The following is a 22,294-nucleotide window of genomic DNA, read 5'->3' as shown; positions in this document are numbered from 1 at the left end:
TACAAAGGTGTGAAACCCTAGAGGGAAGGGAAATGGAGAAGAAACATATTTGTGATATTTGTGGCGGTTAGGTTTTGAGGAAGAGATCTCTCACAATACATGTCTTAGGAGTATATAATTATGAGAATAAATTCTTTACACCACCGGTGTAAATATTTGTTTCCTCCAAATTAATTGCATCGCGACACGTGTCAAAACAGTGGTCCCAATTAATAAAACATAGCAACGTGGCGCAATGCAATTGATTTGAAGAAAATAAATGTTTATACCGGCGGTGTAAAAAATTTATTCTCTATAATTATGTAAGGAAGAATCCGGATCCTTCTTTCTTTAATTCTCTCCGTTGGAATCAATTAATAGGAAGGGTAAAAGAGGAAAGATTCACGAATGTGCATAGTTACATCAGCAAAGATTAAGGTTAATAAACGTTAGACTTTAGGGTACAACTTTCAAATGCAAGGGTCAGTGGCGGAGCCAGAAATTTAGCTCGGTGGGAGCACCATTAATTAACATGGTCTCAGAATCTTCTATCTTTCATAGTCAACGATTGTAATATAAAAGAAATGAACTTAGAACGTAAAATTTGCTACATTATAACGATAGATAACTTGTCTTTATGAAAAACAAGTGCGTAAAAGAAATTTTGCTGGGAACTTGACAAAGATAATACCGGATGTAAATGTTATAAGAGAAAAAATGTGTATACTTTTTGAATACAAATTGTCATAACCTTTATAACTTTTAGGCAAAACTGATATTATTGAAAATTGCAATGGAGGCACGAGCCCTTGCGCCCCCACTGCTAATATACTCCCTCCGCCACCAAGGGTATTTATTCGTGTTTTCTTTTGGAGGGTGGGTATCCTTATTGTTCTTAGATCACCCTAGCAGTCATACACTTATTTGTAGCATGAGCCGGTTTCACATCAATCTTCAATTAACACTCTCTTATATGATAATGGCTCGTGTGGTACCTCACGTGATGGAAAATAGACCAGTCATGCTCTCACGTCAATTCAAGACATTCATTTTGTAAGTCTCGTTATGGTTATCATCCACGCAAAACAAAACAAAAAAGATCAATCAAATTCACTTAGTCAAATATATATGTGTTCGATGCGAAATGAACAGTAAGACTCGTTTATTTCTCTCTCTTGCGAATAGATATAATTGGTTCAGATGAATTCAGACGTCCGATCCAAGTGATCCTTCACAAGAATGATGACCAATTGGAGGCATATAAAATGAACGGCTCGAATTGTTAAAAGCATCAATGGCCATGGTAGTTTACAGATGATCTTTTCAATCACCCAAGAGCACATGACTGACTGCCATTTTCTGCATTCATCTATGGTACTTTTAAGAGAACAAGTAAACTCGAGTATAAAAACTCAAATGTGAATAAATACATTACATTTTTTTCCAATACAAAGTGAATCTAACAAAATCTTCAAGACAAATCCAGTTGGACTCAAAAACCGCAGACTTTCACAACTAAGAGCGCCTCAAATTTCCAATATGACACACAAGCTACTCTCTAATATTCTGATTTCCGTAAATGAATATCGCGTCATAATGTACAAAAAGGACCTTCAAACTGAAGAAAATAAAGTTGCAAAATGAAGCATCCGGGAAATTCCGAACTCCAATGGCTCAAAGTCCCGACTGCTGCAACCCCCGACATTATAGAACTGAAAACGGAAATTGCACTAACACTACAGACAGGGAGAAACACTTCATCCGGGGGGGGAAAAATAAGAGCTTGTGCATCAACTTTATCAAATTTCAGGATCAACCGTTCAGTATCACAACCCACGAGGGAAATTGTTGATTTGTCCTTCCTCCAAAATGTCTTTGCTATCCACCTTGTAACTTATCCGTATGCGCATGACAAGGGATTTCTGAAAATAAGATAAATATTATGCATCATCCCAGAGAAACAAACAAATCTTGAGATCGTAATTTATTTAGGATTGAAAAAACACTTAAGTAGGCTTTTTATGCCTCAGTCTATCCTTGTCAACCAGTGAAGAGAGTTTCCACGCAAGTGCTTAAACCTTGAGTGCAGAGATGCTTCACTATGAGGTTATTAAAATAAATGAACAAAATAGAACAAAGAACAGTGGGTATCATGTCAAATATACCTTGCCGTGTTGGCTGTTTGTAACTCGCATATCTTGTGTGATTGACCCATTACCACTTTCAGGGAGAGTATTACTGCTAGCAGGATCTAAGTGCAGTTGAAGAAACTGTGAATAGAAAGCAACAAAAAATATCAGAACAGCAAGCTCAAGAAAGTATAGAGAAGTAGTTTATGCAATTAGGCAGTCCAAACTATCAACTGAACAAGCTCGAAGTTATTACTATGATGCATTGAATACAGAACAAGATCACATTGGTTTTGTTCGAGTCATTTTCAGAGAATCTGAAGGCCATCCACGCTGGTGAGAAACAAAAGTTTTTGTCTAATGTAAATTGCATGAAAATATTGTTAAAGGGAAATGAAGCTTGGAGTTGCAAAATGAAAGGATTCCACAGATGTAAACAGCTGCATAAGATTATGAAAATGCTTCTAAAATGCCTCAAATACAAGATCTTGACCACAAAAAAAAAGAAGATGAAATGAACATACACTGATAGAAACAATCGTAGATTAAATTTGAGGGAGATAACATGAGAGAAAGGAAGGTTAGAAAATGGCTGTCATTCGAGCTTACCTTCGGAACAGCTGCCTGGAAAATAAAATCTGTAAAGGTGTTAGGTGACTTATTGGTAAACGTAGCTTGGATAGTTGTTGTTTGAGGGTTTCCAGGTGGCTTTGAGAAGTTGAACAATATCTTCAAGGAGCTGCTTTCGAATGCAACTACGGATGGATACACAGGACCATTGGCATCTGATCATTGAGGAAAAAAGGTTTAAAAACTATTATAAACACAAACTATACTAAGCTAGTGGGCAATGCAGACTATGTATGAGTGACGTTTATACCAGAGGTAGCCGGATTGGGAGCAAAACCATCCAACAAATCCATAATAGGTGAACCACCAGCAGCGGAGGAGATCTGTGCGGAAGGCGTAGATGGCGAGGACAATCTCTGTAAATTATCACTTGAAGTTGTGTTATCTTGACTGGTGGATAAGATGTCAGATGAAAACGAGCTGCTTTGAGCTGGAGGTGTCCCAATTGATAAAAGATCCAATAGGACATCTGTGCCACTTTTTTGAGCCTGACTGGTACCTAGAATTCCAGGTAGAATGGACTTAAGGTGCCATGATGAAAATCACATAATCCAGAATGAGAAGGGCAAAAGAAGTCAAATTGAAACAAAGATGAAACAAGCTTCAGCTAGAAGTATGTAGAACTGTAGAAGTACCATATAACTAGTCAAAGAGTAGGACAGACAAACTTTTGACAAAATAGTATTCATTCAAAGCAATTAAATTGAGAGTTCAAAATAAGTTGCCACATGTTCTTAGTATTGGTTGATGAAACAATATCCAGTCAACTTTTCACATCATGTGAGATAATGGTACAGAATCTAGAGATGGAGATCAAAGGGGGATAGACAATCACAAATAAGAAGTTACAAGGGAACTGCTTCCTGTAAACAAGTCTTATTAAGGGCTTGGACCCAATCAACCGGCACCAAACCCAAAAATAATAGCACCTACTTTTACGAATATCCAAAATGACAAAATAGAATCTAAAAGTGTCAACAGCTTGTAGAAATGGCAAAATAAAGTGTCATAGATAGATGTCTCAGTTTTTCATTGTGAAGGAATGATAAATGAGTTTCGCTTCCTCTCATAGCCTATGATATGTCAGCTGAATGGTCCTCTCATAGTGAACACGTCAAAACAAACTGGGGACAGGGGCGGCAAGCCTGTAAGCCTGCATCTACCCACAGACTACTCCAGGCAAAAAAGCTCAGATTCCATCATCACCCAAGAGACACACACAAAAGAAGGAAATTAGAATTATCAGAATCTGATCTTCAGAAAACTCAAAAATTATCATAAACGCCATGATTTTTCCGGAAGTCTCGGTATTTGAATAAGCAGTTCGAACATAGCAAACAAGTTATTAATGCTGAAGGAAACAAAGTGGTACGTAATAAAAGTTTCACAGGAATGCACACCATAATTATGCGCAAGTACATCCTTTAACCAACCTGATTGTGATGGAGCTGGTGATAAATCAACACCAAGAAGATCATGAAGAAAATCGCTGCCAGAAGAGCTAGGTGCCGGGGCATCATCCGAACTTAGATCTAGTAAATCAACAAGAGGAGCAGCAGTGGGTTTTGCAACTCCATTTGGAAGATTAATTGCAGCCCCATTCGAAGTGGGAATGGTTGCTGACAAAGAACCAGCCCTCCTCCCACTGTAAGTTGCCTCATCTAGAACTGGCATCCTTTCTACAAGCAAAGACCTGCACACACACTCATTCAGCCGCTTTATAAGGTATATATAAAGGAACCAAATGTATAAAAAAGGAAGAGGGCGCAAGGGAAGAATTTAAAACAGCTATTTTTTTCAGCGACATTTTTTAGTAATGTAAATAAGGTGCATACCTGATATTCTGATGCTTCTCGATTATAGAATTAAATTCAATCGATCTCTGCTGCAGTTCAAGCACAAGGCTTCCCTTATTTTGGACAACTATATCTTTAATCCTCCTACATAAAATATTCAACTGCAATCACATCTTGACTTATAAAAGGGCTAGAAAAGATTTTTCTACTGTATTTAGGTAGGAAAGAAATGCTTGTGATGTGGGAGAATACCTAGAAGTTATGAGTATGGTACATAGAAGTGGTCAAAGATAATAAAACATAAGAGATATTTAACAGAATATCTTAAAACATAGGAAATCAACACAACAAAAAATAGCAGTCAAAATGTTTGATGCAGAACTCAGAACTTTTAAGGCAAACTAGAACGTAAGACATTATGACAATGAACGTCCTGATGATTAGAAATATAACAGATACAAGCAGAAACATTGAAATACAAAATCAGGACAGTAGCTCGTAACAATTTATCTAGAGTATGGAAGCAAATAGAAGCAAGAGAAATGGAGAAAATACTACTATTAAAAATGAAAGAGATCATAAATCTGGGCAACTTTTGTCGTACCAATCTTGCCAGAGAAAAATAAAAGATATCCTTCACTCAATAGAATGCAGATTACATTATTAACCTTTCCAGCAACTAGAGCAAACAGTGTTGTCGGTTAGCGGGGTTTTGTTATTCCCCCATGAGCTTGTAAGCCTTGTTTTGGTCTCAATGAATTTTATCCAGCAAAAGACCAAACAAGCACAAACACTAATAATGGTTAGATGGCCTCGAAACAAAAAGAAATGGATCTGTTTTCCACATTAAGAATGCACTTTTAACAAGAGACAAGCCATTTGATCTTCAAGAGTCCAGTTATGTTTACATCGACATGAAAATGTTTAAGAAATATTTCAGTCTCTAAAGCAAGATAAACATGTGCCAGGTTTTTAATGAAATTCGAATGGAGTAGGTCCAGTAAACAAGATTTATACACCAACGGCAGACTGGACTCACCATATTCAGGGGGATGCTGCCAGAAAAAAGTCAAAGCTTTTCATCGACAAAAGCACAATAAAACCTACATGAAGAGAGCGGAAGAGGAGGCATTTTGATGATATAAAGACCCAAAGTCTTTTTGTCAGTAGTTTGTTTAGTTGGGAGTCAAGAGTATGTAATCCAACTCTCGACCAATTCCTTGATTTGATCCATCTTATTGATGTTCATAGTGGCATATAGGGCCTTTTTGTTTGTGGCCTTCCTATTGTATATGGCTGGCATCTCCTTGATGCCTTCTATCAATATATTTTTAACCTACAAAACAATACAGAAATATAAAACCTTTTAATTTATAGCTGCACGGCAGCCAATATTGAAGAACCAAGACATAAAGGTGAAAATGGAAAGGATAATTTTATTTTTTTTACAGGAATCAAATAACCAAGTGGAACTATATGACCATTAAGGAATAACAGCACAACGTTATCTACCAATTGTAATCTCGATCTGACTTGAGTTTTATTTATATCATATGCATTGAACTAGAACCATTCTTGTAATTTCTAAGACTTCGAAAAATTTCATTGCATATAAAAGACCACGGGAAATATATATACTGACATTTAATGAGAAAATCAGAGAATAACAAACGTACTGTGAACAAGCAGGAAAACGAGAAGACAGCTTTAACAAAGCAATCAAACACATTGCCCGAGTGGTAAGATCCGAGGTATGGTTTTTCAAAGAAATCTCAATGACATCCACTGCATCAGACTCAGTCACCTACATAGAACAACCAGGTTGATAAAATCAATCAGGCAGATAATAATATCAAAATGTGAAAAATAAGAAAAGTACTACTACATAAATGGTCCAAGCATCCAGCTTCAGCTACAAATCAATATCATTATCATGTTACAGATTATTAAACTAATTTCCATTTGAAACAACACACTTATGCCAACTATCACAGCATTGTTAAGGAAGCCCACAGAAAGGAGATGGCACTAAAGGAATTGGGTTTTCAAGAAGATTGTCAACAAACTTCCATCCAGAACCCATACAACAAAATTGAGACCAAAGCCAGGCGCAAGATGCATTTTCGAAGTCACAGGACCGTAATAATGTTAAGGAGCGAAAGAACAGAAATGGTAGGTAGAAAGATGAACGAGAAGTTAACAGCCTATCTATGAAGCCGATAAAAAAAAACAGCCTATCTATGAAAATATGGATGTCATGTCCTTTAGATTGACAACAATAAACCCGCTGCGAACCAAAAATAACCAAAGGAAAGAAAAAATAGTTGAGATGACAACATCTTGTTACAGTAAATGCAGTCTTCAATAAGATGAGTCAATCATTAAGAGAATCAAACAATAATTGAAAAATTTTAAAAGATTAGGAAAAGACGGTTTAATGGACAGTGGTTAAATGAACCTTTCTTTAAAGAATACATCACATACAAACAATTAACAAGTAAAACCTTAAGTTCTTTTCTTTTTTTTCCTGCTCAGCGTGAAACCTTCAGTTATCCCATGCATATATGCTACAGCCTCCTTATGGTATATGCTACCACCATATCGATGGAAAATCAACAACAAAATCTAAATATCGAAAATTAGAAGCAATCTTACAGTTATTGGTTCTTCTATGTCAAGCATTCCAGTACTATTGACCAACATCTCACCATATTCTCCAATGCACCAAACTGCTACTCGGACAAGGCTTTCCTAATGAACATATCAAAACAATATTCACTTAATCCCTCAAGATGATGTGACTTCCGTGCCAAACTCTTAACCTAACCAGAAGAATGTTAAGTACCTGTTCACCTGATGTTTGGACTGCTTTGTACAGACACCGCACGGTATAGCCATGGAGGTTAGAAGCATTGCTTATCACAACGATTAGGGCATGCCACACTTCATCCTTAACGAAATTCCCTGCCTACTAAGCATAGCATAAGGATCAGCACGTTTGGCCAAATGTGCAATTACTTACATCAAATAATTCAAAAGGGGAAAATTTGGAAGAAAAAATGTCACATGTGAAACAATCCAGACAACATGGCATTTTCCGAGAAGAGAAAATTGAGCAGAACCGGTGACTTGTAGCATTGTGTAAGCAAGTGATGTATAAAAACAAGCTACAAACCAGCAGGATCGATATTACACCAATAGAGTATATTGAAGCAATATAAAATCAAGCTACAACTCTGCAGGTTTGATGCAGAATCACAAAGATGCTAAAGAATGCTGGGATCAGAAGACAAAGTTGACAAAGTATATTAACACCTCTTGTGGTTTCATCTTCTGAGACTATCATCCGCAAACAACATACAAGAGGTAATAAGAATGCTAAGAGCGATGTGTGGTATGACTTTGCGACATAAAATTAGAAACGAAAACCGTCGTGGGATGGTAGGGGTAACACCAATAGAAGATAAGATGAGAGAGAGTAGATTATGGTGGTTTGGACATGCCTATCACAGAAAAGTAGATGCGGTAGTTAGGAGTGATATGGTTACGGCGGAGGGTAGCATTTAGGGGAGAGGTAGACCAAAATTCACTTTAGAGGCTGTAGTTCGAGGATCTAGATTGGTTGGATGTCACAGAACACGATGGCCTTTACGAGCTCAATGAAGAAAACGGATTCATGTGGCTGACCCCAATTGATTGAAACTTAAGGCTCAATTTGGTTTGGTTTGGTTTGGTTTCTGGGATCCAGAAGACAAGACGATAATTATTTCACTAAACCTGATCTTTGATAAGTGTATTCCCTGTTATATGGTGTTGGGTCTTCCAGTCACTTGAACAACTTTCACTGGAACTAAACATTGCATAACCATCTGAAAATAAATGGATGTTGTCTAGAATTAAAATACACTTAGGTGATAGTTTATGTGCAGCTCATATGGTGCTACTTAGAGTCTTTAGACCTTGTGCAACAATACAATGAGGATACTTTGGCGATTTCTAGGCATATTATTGTCAAGGAATTAACCCACTAATAGATTGTGGAACTCCATTTCTTATAAAACTTATATAACTTGAATCGAAGGCGCAATGTCTGATCTAGTTCATGACTACTTATAAGGGACGGTTTTGGAAGCATACAACCTTTGTGCTTTGACTTTTCAAACAAAGAGGCATATGTGGACAGAAAAGAAGAGGTAATCTGAAACATATATCCTAAAAAACCAATAAGTAGGACACCAGCACAATAATGCATACCTCAGAGAGAACCTTGAGCATCTGATCGATGTACCAAATTTTTTCAGTGGAAAACCTAGAGCAGAAAAATGACATTTCACAAAATAAGATAACAGAGAGGAAAAAAAAAAAGTTGACATGCTTTAAGGACCATGTGAGTTATACGTTGGTTTGCAATTGTCATTGTTTCCAAAAAGCAAGTACCAAAGGTAACCAAAACTGTGTAACATGTTACAAATAAAGAGAATCCAGATCCGAAGGATTAAAGAAAGAGCCAAAGAGGAGAGGTTATCATCCATGAGAATGAAAACATAGAAAAGGCTTAAATTCCTGAACAACTAAATTCCTACAAGTCGTAAATTTCCTGCTTGCATGGGCTGTGTGCTCACCAGAGCAGAACTACCATAACAAGAGTACAGGAGTAGAAATTCATGACCACTCTGGAAGTTCTCACAAGGAAGATGAGTACAAATTCAGAAATTATATGCTTATACCACTTACTTTTCGATAATGGAGCAAATTTTGGCTGTAAGATCACCTTTGAACTCTTGCTCACTTACTTCCAGATGTTCAATAAGCTCTTTTGTTAAAGACTTTACGTTACTTTCGTTCACAAGAAGATATAAAAGTTCAAGGGCCCTTTTACGAATAGATGCATCTGAATCCTGGAAAATGAAGAAGCAAAGTCATGAGATAATTAATTTATCTTTCAGAAGACATGCTTCCACTCAAGAAGAATACACTAGCAGAAGAAAATGGCTAATGAATCAACTGAAGGCTAGACCTCCAGAAGGGATATCATTGGAAACCATCAAATTAATCATTTCCATGAATAACAAAACATCATATATCAAAATTTCAGAAATCTCCTAACATGGAAGCAACAAGGCTACAGGATTATAGAACAAACACCTTTTGGAAGAATATTACCAGAAGAATCTTTGTAAAAGACATGAAAACTAAAAGGGTGGCTTGAGCAACAGTTCTCATCTGCGGTAGCAAGAGCATAGAAACAAGTTTGTGCACCTAATCAACTAAGCAAGTGCAGGAGAAGCAACTAAAATTTAATCTTCCGTCCGACGAGATACAGAGAACAAGAAAAACATCCAGGGAAGAGCAGTTTATAAGCTGATGGGATACTTCCAGTCTAGAATGGAGAAAGAGAGGAACTAACTCTTTGGGAGAAGCATAGATGTAGAAAAAACTCAAATTGAGAGGAAGCACAGAGTTGATGTCCCTGGTGTAGGAATCACTCCACATTGCAAGCATCAGTGTCAAAAGGATTGACATCAGACAAACTCAAAAGTGGACTGTTCAGTTGCTTATTAAACAACACGAGACTTCTGATTGCAAGTTCCACTGAGTAAACCCATATCTATAATGACCATTTAAGGTACTCAATAGGAAAAAAGGAGTCCAGGGTGCTCGCAATCCAAGCACATGCAAAGAATACAGGATGCTCCAACACAAACAAAAGAAAAACACAAGTCACTCTCCTACAAACCATTCAACTTGGAACAACGCACATCCCTCATTCTCAAAGGATCCCCTGTTCCTTTCCCACCACAATGATGCAGTCAAGTTTTAGGACCTAACTTAAGAAACCAAGTTACCTCACACACAGACCAAAACAAACCTAGGAACCCATATCCAAAACAGGCATAACCGACAAGCCAAGTTTTAACTTGATGCGCTATTACATCGTTGGTCCAAGGTTTTGCTATCTCGCCTGCAACCAGCTCGTACTACCGAGTGTTTTGCCTTTCGCACTTAACATGGTTGTATCAGTCTATTCGCTGTCCGCAGTTGGTCCGTGCAGAGCTCACTACGGTGGGTTGGCCAAATACCCTAGCAATACACAAACACAGAACCCACCCTCGCCAAAAAAAAAAAACCACCTTTGCTGCCTTGAACAGGCTCCAATACCACTGGTCCTAGTTTCCGCCATGACGCCATCTCATCTAAAACCAAATAGTGTTGGAAAGGGCGTTTGGTTTTGCACTTTAACTAGACAGTTCGTAGCAGCCTGTCCACAATCAGGGTTTGGCGAGTTCGGTCATCAACAACTCTAAAGGGGCATTTTCAAAATCAGGAGAGACATGGTACCCCATTCCTCTGTTCTTTTCGACCTAGTGTCGCTAGGACAGAAGGTCTAGAAATAATGACAACAACACAGAGATATTACAAGTATTAATAGAGCTATAAACTGGTCCGCGTGTGATACCTTGACACATTCCAAGATAGTTGCCCGATGCCTCTGCACTGCTTGTGCATCTACAGTGATCGCTCTCATCAGCATGTTCAAAGCAACATATCTGACAGAAAAGGTGAGGTTCGACTATGTCAGAAAGAATGAAAATAAGGATGCACCCTGATTAAGAAACAAAAGTTAAGGAATACAAAGATTCAAACCATGACAGGGGTCAAATGTATAATGGACCAAGACATCACTTAATTACCAAAAGATGCCAGGAAACAATTAACAACAAAAACTTACAAAAAACAAATCACGTTTAATAAACTTACACAAATGCACTAACATAGCCAAACTTACCCAAATGCACTAATTCTCTTAAGGGAAAAAAACTGAAATAGTCCCTGTAGTTAAGTATTTGTGTCAATTTGGTCCCTGTAGTTGTAATTGGCTCGATTTACACTTTGTACTTTTCATTTTGTTTCAATTTGGTCCAATTACTAACTTCCGTTAGTCCGCCGTTAGTCCTTTAAACAACAAAATCATATGGCCCCCTTTTTTGGGGTTAAAATAGACTCGTTTGGCTAAATAAGTCAATTGGCCTATTTTTTATCCTTATTGAAATTTTTTTCGTATTTGTTAGTTTTTCGTCAATTTTTTGGGGTTATTGCATCGTCATGACGAGAGAAATTTAAAAAATAAAAAATTATGATCAAAATCCAATTTTTTTTTAATAAAGACCAAAAAATTGGCTTATTGACTTATTTTTGTCTTTATTCAAAAAAAATAGGTTTCGATTGTAATTTTTTACTTTTTAGATTCCTCTCGTTATGACGATGCAATAATTTCCCAAAAATGACGAAAAACTAAAAAATACGAAAAAAAATTTGAATAAAGACAAAAAAATAAGCCAGTTGGCTTATTTAGCTGAATAGGGTTACTCATTCCCCTCTTGCCCTAATATACATCTGAACCAAAACATAGCTCATTCTTCCATTCTCCATTGATAAGGAGGCACTTGGGAAGAAATTTGGTTATAATTTTCTACAAAAAGTTGCCATCGAATTCAGCATTTTCATGATCAACCATGAGGCATCATAACCACTGATATTGTCTACATGTTCAACTTATGGACAAATACTGAGATGCCTTATCTTTCTGCATAGTACTGAAAATGCACATAGAACCATGTCCAAAAGTCACAACATGATATAGATCCAAAAGTCACAACATGATATAGATCCAAAAGTCACAACATGATAAATATCCATGTCCAAAAGTCAGAATATTATATAAACTCAGTTCCAAATTTATCATGTCATAACCTAATACATAGACATAACAAACCACTCAACTAGGTTACAATAATTCTAACTTAACAGCCCAAGTGGTTACAAAAAATAATGCCCTGTCATTCCATTCATTTTCCGACACTTGGCCCATACACTGATTCCTGACTAGGAATGTTGAAAAATAAACCTAAGCCAATTTTTTTGTCTTTATTAAAAAAAATTAAATTTCGATAATAATTTTTTACTTTTTAGATTCTTCTCGTCATGACGATGCAATAACCCCCAAAAAAATTGACGAAAAATTAACAAATACAAAAAAAAATTGAATAAGGACAAAAAAATAAGGAAGTTGACTTATTTAACCGAACGGGTCTGTTTTAACCCCAAAAAAGGGGGCCATATGATTTTGCGATTTAAAGGACTAACGGCGGACTAACGGAAGTTAGTAATTGGACCGAATTGAAACAAAATGGAAAGTACAGAGTGTAAATCGAGCCAATTATAACTACAGGGACCAAATTGACACGAACACTTAACTACAAGGACTATTACAGTTTTTTTCCCTTCTCTTAACAAATTATGTAAGCCAAAACGTTAAGTTTTATCAATCATGCAGAATTACGTTCCTAGCACTATTGGATGCTGGATACGTAGACTAAGTACCACCTAACCTCCAGATTTTGTAAGAAACAAAATGGCTAAACGTGAATCTGCATTTTCATGTGATTAGACTCAAGCCCTTACCTTTCATTCAACCAAGGAATAGCCACTTAAACTAAAATGACTTGGCCATAAAATTGTTCCACAAAATTTTGGAAGGGTGCCATTTGGCATTTAAGCGAAATATCTACAACTCAAGTACATCTTTGTGGTTCTCAAAAAAGAGATGCAACCCTACAGGCATGCCCTAGATTTTTAGATTACAGCATAATAAATAATGCATAACCTGATATTGTTGTCACGGTTTGACAAAAATCTTCCCAAGATATTGATAGCAAGCACCCGCAAGCCACTATTATCTTCAATGCTCATAATAGTTTCAACACATTCATAGAGGATGGCGTTTCCGGCATTTTTGTTTGACTCAGTCTTTGTTGCAACCTGGAGAGAAGTAATCCAGCATGTTGAAGTATCGTTAGACTTTATATGCTTACAACTCTGCGGCTAAGAATCCAATATCTACGAAAGATAAAGGTAGATAATAATGCAAGATTATCCACTTTGACACTGCTCAAAGAATAATTAAAAACTACATAACAGTAATTATAGATGGTGTTACAAATCAAAATGGGGAGTATTCATCAATCACATAGAGCATAAAAACATATAAAGACAAGATCACATAGTATTTTAGGAGATTGAGAAACAAGGTAATTTGTCTAATCGAGTATGCGAGACACAAAGCTTGCATTGCCGGATTAAATAAAGAACTGTCATCAATCAACAAAGCGTTGAAGAAACATCATGCCAGAGCACAAGACATATAAGGTTGGGTTTTAGATTAATTTATCTCTTTGAGTACACTCAAATACGTAATTGCAGGTGAAGGTGCTAGGCAGTAGCCATTGAGAAAACAAGACCTCAATGCGAGCAATCATTTGGATAGTTACCGATGCAAGCAATCATTTGGATAGTTACCGAGTCAGATAGTAAGTTGAGATTCCATTCACCGAGAATGACATTGCAGCAACTTGTCACTTTAGTGGGACATAGATAGCACGTTAAAAAAGCACAAAACAGTAATTGCCTTGTTTGGATGACATTTTGAAGGAAAAAAAAATCCAACTCAAAAAACATTCATTACCCCTGCTCCCAATCATTAATCTCATTTCTCTCTACTCGCTCCAATCATTATTCTCATTTCTTTCTCCTCTCTCCAATCATTATTCTCATTTCTCTCTCTACTCATTACCTCTATCTTCAATCATTACCCTATTTTCTCTCTCCACTCATTACCCAAAAATCAAACTCAAAAATTTTCAAAACATCATCCAAACAAGGTAAATATATTTATGTAGTGACAACATAGAAGAAAAGGTAGCCAGCCATTTAATAAATTATTTCACCTTATAAAGTACGAATAATAGCAGGAAAAGTAGAAAATAGCAGCTGACCTGTGCAAGGATGTCATTCATACAGTCACTAGCATCTGCATCTCCATGACCCAATATGCGCAAAAACCTGAGTAATCTAATATGGAGAAAAGGATCTGTAATTCCAGAGATGTCATACTCTGGTGCATATGGACTGTTCGCAACATCCTTCAAAGCTTTGACCACACTCTCTGTGCATTTCTATAACAACATAAAAGGAAAAATCTATATCATCAAAAATATGACAGAGAAATCAAAACTTGGGAACCCCGTATTTCTTTCTTTTGTTTTGGTTACTAGAGTATTGTGCATATCGATGCTCTGGACTATCAATGATGGTAATGTGCACATAAATAAATTGAATTGGGTCTTTAGGCCTGCCCTCTCTGATGCCATTCGGTTTTGATTTGGGGGCATGGTTCCGCAGCAAAACAAGTATAGGGGGGCCACTGTTTCAATGGTTTTTTGAGAGCAGCCACTTTGTGCATATTGCCAAAGGTTAGGTTTGTCTCCAATCCTTCCCCGCCCATACCCCCAATGATTGGAGACTACATGGGTTCTGTTGTTGTTGTTGTTTTAGTTACTAGAGGGAATTAGTGAACTTTGCTAGAGTGCCAGTGAAGCTATAGAAATTAAAATCCAATGGAATGAAGAAAAAAGAAAAAAAGCATTGCCTTCCAAGTAAAGGGATTTGTGAACCAGCTATACCAAGAATCACATATTTCCCCACAATTTCATACCTCGAAACACAGCAATTAATGACCGATTTCTTTTTGCCACCCCAGCTCAAAACTCAAAGACTAAACACACTAAAATAAGCACAAGAATCCACCTCAGAAGACTCTGCCCATCATTTTTATCAAAAAAAACAGGAACAAAATAGTTTTTTTCTCCAGAATAATTCGAAGCCTTGCCTACACTTGTTGGGTTCCAACTCTGATATTCTATATGGACAGGAAGGCTGCAACTTCCTTCTGCACTCATGTTTTCCATATCAGTGAAAATCTTTGATGATGCTCCCAAAAACTCCAAACAGTCAGAAAACCTGGGATCTATGGAGGTCAAGATCTCAATCAGTTTCTCAAGACCAGAGGCCAAAACCTATAGGAACTGGGAAGTGATTGCCCTAAACAATAAGCACCAGCATGGCTAAATAGATGAGCACCAGGGCATGCCAAGGCTCAAAGACTGGCTTAAAGACAAGCAATATGGGTACCTAAGCGACAACGAGCTGGCAATTGTGTGGATATATGATGTGCGCAAAACCTCACGCTCACACTCAATATCTGCTTAAGTTATTGTTGGGATTTGTCCCACATCGGTTAATTATCTCCTCCAAAACTAGTATATAAGCCTAGGCGGCCTCTCCACTCTTTGCCAATTGGTTTGGAGTTGCATGCTTGAACAGTTATGATGGATGATACAAGACGCAAACTATAAGCACTAGAATCGGAGCTATCAGTCTATCAACATGTCAATCAGTGAAAATAGTAAAAAATTAGGAGTTCCAACCATAGTGGCCAACTAATAGACGAGACCAAATTGAATTCTGTCCCTTTCAATAGGCAGAAAATAGGCATATGTTGCCTACTTTTCTCCGCAATCTATTTCTCAGCTATGCATTTCCATTATCTCCAGTAAAAAGGTAGTTGTTATAAGGAGTACCAAATTATGCAAAACATGAATCTGAAACTTCCAGCAATCATGTTATTCACGACACAGGTATAGTGGTATTGCAAGTATCACTTAGTTATTTGTCTAGAGGAGGTACAAAGAGACAAAATTTAAAGTACTAGTATGATGGTATTGCTAGACTTGTGGCAGCCCCGCCTACAGCATGTATGGGCTCCAACCCAGTCAACCATCCAAAAACAAGGGGGGAAATGAAGGACAAAGGTGGCAGTAAGCAATAGTTCATACTACATTTGCCAGAACTGGATAATCTACCTTTGATGTAGAAATTGACACATATACAACTACTGCTCTTGTAAAGCTCAACTTCCACATCTATGAACCATCGCATGATTCACAATTCATATCGTACGATTAAATGCATCAACGATAAGAATAGGTTGCATGAATCAGAAATAGCTGTGAATTGTAGGTGAATGGGTGAATCTTTCAATTCACTGAATTCTGTTTCAACTTTTTTTGTCTTTTTGTTGTTGGAAAAAGGGTTCAAACTACCTTTTCAAGGACTTTAATATTGCTATATGCCATCTTTTGTCTATGTTTCTCCTTATTAGTCTCCACAATATATTTATGTACCATTGAGTAATATAGGAACAAGAAAATGGAAGGTTCATTTTGAGAGCGAATCAAAAAAGACAGAAAAAATAACATACAACATCTTGAAGTTGTACTTTTAAACTCTTTTCACAAAAAGGACCATAAGTAAGATTCACGAATCCTCGTGTTTCGCAAGTTGCAATCAGCTTACCTATTACTCCTCATTACTATCAAATCATCATTTAAAACAAGTTTTTAATTGATTTTACAGCATAAATTTATGTCACCCAATTCAATAATAATATGTATTTTAGAAATCATGACTGAATCGGAGCAATTCACGATTCGAAGAAGGACCATTTCGATTCACAATTTGACAACCTTGCCATGAACGCTTTCTTCAAAGCATCTATAGTCTACACAACATAATTTGCAGGTCATAGCCAAGTTACCTTTCTGAAATATTCAAGAGCCTCTTCACTGACTTTACATAGATCTGTGCAGAGCTGGAGACCGGTAAGTAGAACTCCATGGTGCTTTTCCTTAAGTAAGGAGGCAGCAGGGTTCATAAAATTTTCAGCCAGGTCTGGGACTTTTTTTATAATCCTTATGGAGCACAGTGCTGCCTGCATTACACACACAATTGATTAAGAGCAGCTACAGGATACATAATAAAAGATAGTTCAGGAGACCAAATAGAAGAGAAGGAAAAAATCTGATGGAGAACAAGTAGATAATTTCCTGACGCTATAATTACCAAGGAAAGGTGTTACAAAGGGTTTCTGAAATTGTAACAAGTAATGTCAAGGAGAAAGCTTTTGCCTTCAAGCTTCTCGACGAAGTTGCAATTTTCTACCAAGCTAGTCTTGTCAGATGCATTGCCTAATTTATGTAACTGTAATTTATGTGCTTTTCCTTCATGTCTTTGGGACTTATCCCATAAAAAGACAGTCAATATAACTGTAACGACGTCTTATTATTTGAAAATTTTAGTTATCTCTGCCGAACACCAAGGAAATAAAATCCAAACATGTAAGAGCTACGACACTTCTAGATCTATGAAATTATTGGCAAATTGATGCTCTAGTTCATAGGTTGCACTCCTTTGGTGCCTTTCCATAAAATTGACTTTCTTATTATCAATAAAAAGAACAACGGATATATTAGAAAGGCTTACTTTCTTCCGAACATTTGGATCTCGAAATTGCAATAATCTTTCGACTTCTGGAGCAAGATCACGAGCCATTTCTGCGGAACATATATTACCCAAAGCACAAAGAGCAAGTCCAACAATGTACTGGTTGGAGTGGTTAAGATCTCTGGTGATAAGTCAAGGTATTTCAAACGCATGCCACATACTCATAAACAATAACGGTTTAATATCAATGATAAAGTATTATCTTTAGCAGAGACTAAAAAGCAACCAAATAACTAAATTCAGTTTATGAAAAAAGGAACTCTCATTGATTGGATACTGTTTTAATGAGTTCGTGACCAACATTAGCACTTCCTGTCTTTCATCAAGAAGTAACATGAGGCCAAGATAGCCTATCCTTTTCTCTGGAAATCCAGAAGCTGCAATTAACTTCAGGCATTCCATTTGACCAAAATGTGTGGGATAACCAAGCATGTGAATGAACATGAGCTTTGCCAGATTACGATGCCTGTACTCATTATCACTTTCACCAACTGCTGCACGAATTGCGGCACTCTCTTTTCTTACCACAGCCCGCTCCTCAGCTGCAGTTTTGCAAGCACGTATAGCCCGAATCATGTCCCTGCATTTGAACAACAAGTATACCACTAGTATCACTAGTGAAAGAAAGTGCAAAACAAAACACGTCACAAAAATGTGATAAAGCATTCCGAACATGTTTAGGCAAATAAACATGTGCGTGCCGTGGTTGCGTAGAGGGACACAATAAACCATACTTTAATAAGCCTGAAATCATAAAGGTGCAAGAACTGGAGGAATAACCTCATTTAGCAGGATATATATATCCAAAATTGTAAAAGGTTACCATTTTGTGTGACAAAATAACCCCCAAAAAAACAAGAATAAGAAGCTTCTCCAACTAATTTCAGATGCTAACTTTCTCCCCTATGCTTAGAAGGGCTTTTAATCAGATAGTGCAATTATATAAGGCCTGGCTTACTAGATACGATGAATCTTCTGCTAAATGAGCGTAGCAATGGTCAGGCAAATCTAATAGATATTCTTGTTTACGAAAATTGCAGATCAAAACCAATCCCTTCAAAATGTGGAATCAAGAAAAAGTAAAAGATCATGTCAAGTTAAATAATATGCCATCGTGTGGAAGTGATTTCTTCAGCAAGGTGAAGGGCAGCAAGTTTCAAGGATCCTGTCAAATCAGGACTGCTGTTGTCCAACAGTGCTTTCATCAGCAAGGTGAATAAGCAGCAAGTTTCAAGGATCCCGTCAAGTTAAACAATGCTGGTGTATGTTACACTGACCCGGGTTTTGGTGTTGGTGTGGGAACGTGTTTCAAGTCTTTAATTCATCTAATTTCTGTATCAGTGGAGACACGACTAAATACTCAAATTCTCCAGCATATTTCTTCATTTTTCAAGGATAAATGGTGTTTACAAGATGCCTTGGAGCTTTGCATGCACAACATAGGTGTTCCACGCATACTCAGAGTAAATTTCAACTACAAGATATGGTTGCAATGTGAATGTCCAACTTACCACATCGGACACAGATCTCATCCTCTTATTTGAGTGTCAAGTGTCAGACAAGGGTACTTAATACATTGTGAAGAGTCCATGTAACATAGGCTATCGTGATAGATATTCATCAAGAAGTAGAATGAGAACAGATTCAATCTATCTCCTGGAGTCCACAACTGTTGTGGGGAAAGTTGTTTGAGGCATTGAAAAGAGGATGCTTAAAGTTTAGGGCAGTGAGATGCAGAGAGGACTGTCAAATAATTGGGTATGTGAATATTTGGGTTACTGGATCAGATATGTGCCAACATTTTAGTATGGACCTCAGTCTTATCTTGCTCGTTTGTGACTTGGGGCTTCCCAAGGGGAATGCAGGAGCTTCTTCACACCCGGGGGAGGCAAAAAGGTGGTAAAGAAGAGAAGAAACTTGGGGAAATGATCTCCCTCTAGTAGATGTGGCACAGTTGGTGTTAGAAGAATCGCCACCATTTTGATGGACTAGAGATGCCTTTGTTTGAGTTGAAGAATTGCTTTGTTGTTAGCTTGTATGGCTAGGATGAGGGCTATTCTAACCCTACCCTCGACGGATTACTAGTTCCTTTTATACACAAGTGTATAGAGCATTTTTGCTTTGGTCTCTATTTATGCAACGGGTAGCATGCCCTCAATGCCTTGGTTTATGAAATTATTTACTTCTATGGAAACAATATGCATATGCATGAAATGATGTACGCCCACTTAGAACCATATCCCACAAAATTATGTACACATTGTGACCTGCCCCGATGTCCTTGACTTGAAAACTAGATGGACGCAGACACGAACCCGACCCCAACCTCGTATCAGCCCTAGGAACATAGATTGTTAGTTAATTACTTTCATGCTATCAATTACTCAGGCTACCCCCTTTTATGACTAATATTCTTTGTCCAATTTCAAAAATAAGATTAATACAAAACAGAAAAGCGTGCACTCAATTAGGCAACCCATTTGGCAACTTAAACCTTGAGCTGAGGGAATTTTGAAAAATAAAAAACATCAAGTACACACAATGAGTTCATGCTATCCCAATGGCTCACTTCAACTTAATCCAATTGTAGCACCGTTGATTAATTGGCCTCACTAAAAAAACAACACATTGTTAATACATTAAACTCAAAACCCTTTGGCAACGAATGGAGAAGCTGCCCAAGAAGACTTGCTAGATTTGCATGTGATAATAAACCAGTATGAGACAAGCTCTAACACTCACATTATTCTCATTACACCTAATGCAAAGCTTTCATTCCAGCACGATCTCCCATGTTTTTATTCAATTCCCACAATTCGATCACACAAACCTAATTTCAATCTAGGCCAGGCCTTAGTCACATAATCCTTCAAAGTACCCCACGCTCCCACTCTCAATCATCGCACTGCACTTACGCTCTCAGTCCTCGCTCTCTCGGATTTTACTACATTGGGATGTGTTTCAGAGACGCTCTCCCACTCCCGCTCAAGCATGAGCTTGCGATTATGTGACTTAGGGCCAGCCACCAATATATATTACCCTGATAGAGTGGAACTTTGACCTCAAATAAACGTCATTTCATGTTTCCCCAATGGTTTAACAAATGAATCTACTCACAGAAGTATCTCACATTTTTCTCCCGTTTTCTTCTTCAATTTCAAGAATTCTATCCACCAACCCTCAATACCATTAATCTCACACTAGGCTAGTCAAAAGTTTACCTAATTATTAAAATAGTGGCACTTTGATCTCAGGTTTCATGCTTCCCAAATGGCTTTAAGTTTAACAACGAAATCTAATCATAGAAGTTCTCTCTCACATTAACGATAATCACACTTTTCTTCTTCATTTCCAATAATTTGATTCCACAAACTGCCAATACTATTAGTTTCAAACTAGTCTAGTCAAAGTTTGACCAAATTAAGCAATACAGTGGCACCTTGCTCTCGGATAGATATCGTTTCAAGCTTCCCAATGCCTTAAGTTTAACAACTAAATCTAATCGCAGAAGCTACCACGTTTATCTTCTTCAATTCCAAATCTCCGACAACTCGATTCCACAAACTGCCAATACCATTAAATTAAAACTAAACAACTCAAATTTGACCTAATTATGCAATAGAGTGGAACACTCGAAGATTGATAGATGCAATGAAGGAGAAAAAAAAGATCAGAGGTTTTAACACTCACCTTAGACGCGTGCCCGAGGAGAACGGATTCATGATCGTTGTTTTGTGAAGGTGATCGATCAGTCCAGATTCGAGGAGGAAATGGAACTCGATCGATCACAGGTGGACCCAATTGTTTTTATCAGGGGTACGAACAAATGAAGAGAGCGAAAGTACGTGAGAGAAGAAGTTGGGAGACGAGATCTGAAGAGTTGGATTGGAGGATCCGGGTGGTATACAGGGATTTGGATCTGAGGAGAGAGAGATAGAGAGAGATGTCTGTATATATTTATGGTGGTTGTCTGAATGAATCTGTAAATTTCAATTGTCCATCTACTTCGGTGGAGTGGAAATGGAATGCGCCTGTGGGTTTTGTTTTCGTACAAAAAAAAAAAAAAATGAGTGGGGGAAATTTGTTTCTGTACCCTTAACTTTGATGAGAGATTCTCTGTGGTCCTTCTAAAATATTTTGATTGCAAATGAAAGAAGGAAATTGATATTCGCATTTCACTTTTTACTGATGGCACTTCACTTTGTTCATGAAGTTACTGAAGTTACTAGTAACTTCACGTTAAAATCGGAGCGCCATCGGTAAGAAGTGGAGCGCGAAAATCAATTTCCATGCAAGAATTTATATATTTTCGTTACGGTCGTAGCGTTAGTGGTTCGTACGTTACCACGCCGAAGTTGCTCCATCAACTCGAACTTGAGACCTCTGCCATGGGCAGGCCCCCCTCCACAATTGCTTCATGCAAATGCAAGAGCTTTGTGCATAAGAAATCACTAGAAGTTACAACACCAATGTTGCTCCATCAACTCAAATTTAAGACCTCTGTCATGGTCGGGGCCCCCC

The 22,294-nt window shown here is 37.5% G+C and overlaps 1 protein-coding gene and 1 non-coding gene across 2 annotated transcripts; one reads left to right on the top strand and one right to left on the bottom strand.

The window, feature by feature from the left end:
- Positions 1-1,384: 1,384 nt before the first annotated feature.
- LOC131310291 (AP-1 complex subunit gamma-2-like) lies at positions 1,385-21,845 on the bottom strand. Its single transcript, XM_058337231.1, has 18 exons — positions 21,464-21,845; positions 18,051-18,353; positions 17,753-17,894; positions 17,028-17,201; positions 14,368-14,547; positions 13,200-13,354; positions 10,992-11,082; positions 9,269-9,432; positions 8,789-8,843; positions 7,380-7,502; positions 7,190-7,285; positions 6,211-6,338; positions 4,574-4,678; positions 4,172-4,431; positions 2,989-3,237; positions 2,718-2,893; positions 2,145-2,249; positions 1,385-1,901 (listed from the first exon to the last, which is right to left on the bottom strand). The coding sequence occupies exons 1-18, from the start codon at positions 21,493-21,495 to the stop codon at positions 1,806-1,808; spliced, it is 2,634 nt and encodes an 877-aa protein (XP_058193214.1). The 5' UTR covers positions 21,496-21,845; the 3' UTR covers positions 1,385-1,805.
- On the top strand, positions 14,677-14,780 carry LOC131312185 (small nucleolar RNA snoR100). The gene has a single exon (XR_009195762.1). It is a non-coding gene; the product is annotated as a small nucleolar RNA snoR100 (small nucleolar RNA).
- Positions 21,846-22,294: the final 449 nt, after the last annotated feature.

Source organism: Rhododendron vialii, chromosome 12a (assembly GCF_030253575.1).
Source record: "Rhododendron vialii isolate Sample 1 chromosome 12a, ASM3025357v1".
NCBI classification, from domain to species: Eukaryota; Viridiplantae; Streptophyta; class Magnoliopsida; order Ericales; family Ericaceae; genus Rhododendron; species Rhododendron vialii.
This window is presented reverse-complemented; position numbering and strand designations above follow the sequence as displayed.

Bases quoted from the DNA above. Each gene is read 5' to 3' on its own strand.
- LOC131310291 (XM_058337231.1), bottom strand. From the start codon at position 21,495: ATGAATCCGTTCTCCTCGGGCACGCGTCTAAG. The intron at 17,202-17,752 runs GTAAGCCTTTCT...TGTGTAATGCAG, and splicing joins ATCCAAATGTTCGGAAGAAA to GCAGCACTGTGCTCCATAAG. The intron at 4,432-4,573 runs GTATGCACCTTA...GTGTGTGTGCAG, and splicing joins GAGAAGCATCAGAATATCAG to GTCTTTGCTTGTAGAAAGGA.